Source organism: Dipteris shenzhenensis, chromosome 10 (assembly GCF_047967505.1).
Source record: "Dipteris shenzhenensis isolate YYH24624 ecotype China chromosome 10, Dip_SZ_1.0, whole genome shotgun sequence".
NCBI classification, from domain to species: domain Eukaryota; kingdom Viridiplantae; phylum Streptophyta; class Polypodiopsida; order Gleicheniales; family Dipteridaceae; genus Dipteris; species Dipteris shenzhenensis.
The window spans coordinates 13,505,137-13,510,594 of NC_141605.1; the positions used below are offsets into that span (position 1 = coordinate 13,505,137).

General features: G+C 37.0%; 1 protein-coding gene across 1 annotated transcript; it reads right to left on the minus strand.

Annotated features, from left to right (window-relative positions):
- Positions 1–2,657: 2,657 nt before the first annotated feature.
- On the minus strand, positions 2,658–4,735 carry LOC147897428 (uncharacterized). Its single transcript, XM_087380881.1, has 3 exons — positions 4,644–4,735; positions 4,436–4,559; positions 2,658–2,750 (listed from the first exon to the last, which is right to left on the minus strand). Exons 1-3 carry the CDS (start codon positions 4,733–4,735, stop codon positions 2,658–2,660), a joined length of 309 nt encoding a protein of 102 aa, XP_087237007.1.
- Between the last annotated feature and the right edge of the window lie 723 nt (positions 4,736–5,458).

The following is a 5,458-nucleotide window of genomic DNA, read 5'->3' on the forward strand; positions in this document are numbered from 1 at the left end:
GTTGCTTTTCGTTCGTGATCTCTTTAACAATTTAGGGAATGGCTTAAAATTTGGGAACAAAAACACCACGAGCTATAGAGATGGAACTATTTCATTGCGTCCGTCGGTGGTACGATAACGGTATTTCGACACATATGATTTTTTCCTATCGCACCATGGGCATAAACCATGTATCCACACCCTCGGTTTTCTGCCCACGGTTTGAGTATTTCTTTTGAAATTTTCTTTGTCATAATTGGTGAAGTTTTTTTAAATAAATTCCTTTCAGTTGCATATTTATTGCTAGCTCTTTGGAAAGTTACTTTGTTTTTTTGTGTTGTTTTTTCTAAGAGTTTCTCATTAACTTGTATTATTTATGTGGGCAACCTGGTATGAATTTATTTTATGTAAGAGCAGTCTTATTTTTTTCATTTTTCCTTGCAGAGTATGTCGAATATTGGTATGTCATCTGTTGGTTATAATCCTGATAATGACAAGGACGATATTCTCTTAGAGGAGGTCAAGGATGATCCCTTGCCAAAAGAGAAGTTGTTTGATTTTTTGAGCAAGGCAGGAAAAGAGGATTACATTGACAATATCTATCCAATGTTCAACGTGCCTTTCGTTCTAAAGGAGAAGTTGATGTCTTTGATTTTGACCTCACTTCAAGAAGAGTGGAAGAGTTTCAACAAAGTCATTGGTCAAGATATTTTCCAGCGTGATACTTTAGAATTCGTTCACTATGTTAGCTTGGGTGTAACAGCATCAAAAATATCTAGCATCAAGAAGAGATGGTATATTTTTCCGGATCAGAGGGAAGTGAAGTTCATTCAAATCAACTGTCTGGTACACAACAAGGATTGTATGATGATGGAATTAAATGTAGCCTTCCTCTCTTATTTATTTCTCCACGCTAACTCGAAAGATCCTTTTCTTGAATATGAGTGCCCAGGCAAAATTCAAAAACCCAATGACTTTGAAACGCACCTTGAAGAGGAAGATGAGGTCTTTGACCTTGTCTCTCCTACCGAAGAAAGAAAGCTCACAGAGGATTTCGATGTCGCAGACTTCAAAGCATCAACAATAATAGATATCAACTCAACTCCTGTTTCACAGGAGCTTGTCACCAAAAATTTTGTCATTCCTGGTTTGCCATCTTTTTTCATCAACGGCAAAAATTATATTCTCTTGTCACATATACAGAAACTATGTAATTTAAGAGAGGACTACGCATTGGCCATTGTCGAGGTGGTCAGTCATCATATGTAACCCTATCACGTGAGTTCAATAGAAGGATATTTTTAATATCTATAATTTACAAAAATTTACTTACATAAGGGAGTTTTTAAATGGATTTTGGAAAAAAATTATAGATTTGTATAGAAAAAGGGTACATTTTATTAATGGAAAAATGACAGATGAGGTATTTTACAAATAGGCCTTGAACGCACGTGATATAGAGGGTTTATACATAGTGACCCCCCTGAGAATTTAACCAAAGATTTTATCGACACAGAAAATGAGCACAAAGAGGATTTTTTATCTCTGGACTCTGAAGTGACCGAGAATTTTGTTGAGGCCCCCATTGCACTTTCTCTGTGCTTTCAAAAGGCCAAGGAAGGTGAAGCTTCCCTTCCTACTGAAGAGGAATTTATAGCTCTTCAAAAGAGCGTGGGCATTTTCGAGGTTGGAAGAGAAGGGTTGAAATCCTTGAATCAAGAAAAAGAGATTGGTTCTTCCAATCTTTGAGAAGCAGAGAAACTTAAGGCTGATGAAAATAAACAGGTAATTCCTCTTTAAACCTTTTACCCACTTCTACCTTTGTTCTGATTGATCTTGTAACCGTCTATTTATGTTGTCAATTGATCCTCTTACTTACTGTGATTGCTCTTTATTGTAGATAGAAGTTCCTGATCCAGACAGTTTTTTGTCACGTGGCACTAGTGATCGAAGGAGATTGGGACTTGATGCCTCATTAGCTCATTATGCCTCCTTTATTGACAAAGAAATTTTTGTTGTTTTTCACAACAAATATTTTGATGATGCAAGTATCCCTATACTTGCACTTAAAGCCCTTTCTAGATACATGGGCTATTCTTTTATCCCAAATAATGTAACAAGGGTCATGCTTATTGAAAAAACTGCAGCAATTCATATCTTCAGATACGGTCTAGGTTTCTGGCCTTCCAGAGCTGGATATTTTTTGTGTTACGCTGCCTATGCCCTCGGGCATGGTATGAAAAGTGTGGAATCCTTACAGGGTTACACACGAAAAAAATTCTTACGTTATAGAGGAGACATGCCAGATGATGAAGAGTCAAGTGTCAAAAAGTTGAAGAGCGGTTCGCTCTAACAATGTATTTATGAAAGCTTGTTTATATTTGTAATATTATTTATTCCAGAATCATTACAAGTTATTTCCAAATTTTTCCTTCCCGTGTTCGTGTAGATCTCCATGTAGCATGCCGTGCTGGTCCTGTGCCAGCTCTCCATTTCAATGATGATTTTGCTTTAGCTTCATTTCTAACTGCCTTTGCTATTTTGCTTGTCTGAGCTTTTTCCATACATAACTTCCTTCCAAAAGTATATCTATAAAACCAATTAAACATCTCAATAAGATAATTTGAGCGAGTCTTTCCTCCTCCATGTCTGGTATTTTTGAAGTATACTCCTCTAGCTCAATAATGCGACTTTTCCATTCCTTGTGTACTCCACATGTCAAGGGAACCATATTCATTCATGAAATATGCAGCATGGGCATATAATATATGCTGCAAAAGCAAAGAGAAAGTCATGACATAATCAGGATCTATAAAAAGCAACCTCTTAAAGAATGATGAAATTATACCATGTAATGTGTAATGTTCGTTTCACCCCATGCGTGCACCATGGCCTTTGTAAATTCTCGAAGCACCTCTTTAAAACAATTGCGCTCTTTAGAGGTAGTCTTTGATTTGTTCATCAATTTCACCATTTTATTGAATGAAGACCAAACCTTTTCACGAGTGACCACAAGACCTAGTTCAATGCAGTCAAAGGTTGTACAGTTACATAGATCCTTCCAGAGCTCCCAAGGCTTTGCAGAGTTCTTTGTTTTTTTAGGTCTTTCCAAAAAATGTTTTGCTTTACCGCCACTCATAGACACTTTTTGTGCAATTTCATAGCTCAAACCAGAAGCTTTCTTGTCGGTAACAATTCGAACATTACCACCATGGCAATCAATTGAGTTAAGGAGATCCTCCACCTTTTGAAGAGTTGCATGTTGTCTTTCCTTACCTTGCATTGTAAAGGCATAATCAATATGACACTTTAGCAGGCGGTCAAATATCTGCATGAATGCATGTAAAGTGCAAAAGTGAACATTCTTTAATTCAAAAGGAATAATGGGTCTCCAATTTCTATCAATTAAATGTTTGTTAGGCTCAGCTAGCATATTGGTTGACATAACACCACCAATCCAATTGTGAGTGTCTCCATTTAGTGTGTCATCATCACCTTGGTTCTGAGGAGTACTTGGCTTACTTCCCTTCGTTTTTTTGTGTCTCACCATCCTCATACAAAATGGACAAGGATTAATTGTGTTAGCACCTTGTTCACAGCCAAGTATACACTTGATTGTTTTCAAGTCACCTCCCAAATGCCAATCAACTATAAAAGCTCCCAATCCTTCAACTTCCAATTTTCCCCCTTGAATTTGTGCTTTTATGACATCAGTATTCCAAGGAATCCTATCAAAAACCCAAGCAAGAACCTCATTTGTCTCTTTTGGCACCTCAAATGCCCCAAGCCACCATAACTCTTTCTCAGATTGAACACTAAATGTGGGACTTGTCTCTTGTGTGGTATCATCAATCAACAAAGATGGCTCACACTTGGCATATGCTAGTGATTCATTCATGAGTGTAATACTCATTCTTTCTAATCTCTTATTCTTCACAATCTGACACTCGTCCATCTTAAGAACAAAACTCACAATTTCACCTAGCATGTGAAGAAAAAAGAATGTTAGTACTTGCTACAAAATAATAGACTAAAAGATACAAACACTCAAAATTTACTTACATTGATGAGGAAGGCCATAAAATAAAATCATGGCTTATTGAAGCCGTTGCAAATCAACAAATATATTATTGAACTCATTGTACACAAAGGCAATGTTCCCATCTTTCCCTCGATTTTTTCCCCAGGCGGCTATGGTCAATGTGTCATTGACACACATGAATTCTCTGATTTTGTGTTTCAACTCATCATTGCATGTTCTTTTTGCGAATTGTAGTTTTTTGGGGGCAGGGAAAATGCTCTTTGTTATACCATGTGTGCGAAGTGTATCTTTAAGTAATTGATACAATGCATTGTACCCTTTTGTGCTTATTCCCACTTCATCACATACGTTTTGAACCTCATCAGTGCTTATAATCTTGGTAACATCTTTCAGGACCTCATTTGTGAAGAGCACTCGTAATTTCTTCCATTTTGGATCACGGATGACAGAAACAATATCACGTCTCTTCATACACGCACTTAATATATTCCCACGGTCATCAACAGTAGCACCACTAGTCGCTTCTTTCAGGAAATTCCTAACATATCATAAACAAAAAATCATTACAACATGATAAACATTCCGAATAACATACGTCATTGTTACTTTCTAGAAACCATACCTTGTTGCAAGGACTCTCCGTTTGCGAGCACCACCACCCATTGTGAGTGCTTGAATATCAGTGAATGGTCTCTTACGCTCTCTAGCTCCCATTGGAGTGATTTTCATTCGAGAGATTGTATCTTTTAGCTTTTCAAATTGTTTCTCTTTGGTTTTGCTTGGTCTTCCAACTGTAAGATGTGATTTTGAGCAGATTGTAGAGAACTTTGAGTGTCATCTAAATTAGTATACAAGCTTTGTAAGTGTGCATGCAAAAACTTCACAGTATTATCATCACTCATATTTAATCTCTTACAATACCCAAGCAGCCCATTCTCTCCCTCTCCAACAAATTGTAAAAATGAAGGAATATCAGAGAATAAAGGAGGATAAAGCGATGAAGGATCGTTGGGATATAAGTCGCCCTGAACCCAAAGATCCAAGTTAGCATGACCCTGTTGTCTTCTTCTCTGCATTTCCTGTGTACTCAAATGTTCGTTTTTTATTGGTGCATACTCATTCAGTATACGAACATGAAAGTCTTTCTTTCTTGCTGTCGTTGAATGTTGAATGTTTGTTACTTCTCTCAATGCCATAGAATACAAATAAGCTGAGAGAAAATACAAAAATTTGTTGCTTCGCTCAGTGCGAATAAGAATGAGAGCATGCAGAGAGTCTCAGAAGAATCAAGGTCGAGCTCAACAAAACATCAAGATTCTAAGCAAAAGCTTTAGAAATGCCACCATAAGCATGAGATTTTGAACGAAGAGAGATGAGAGTGGTAATGGAATGAATCTGACAGGTTTTTATTACTATGTAGGCTCTTAATGATTGATA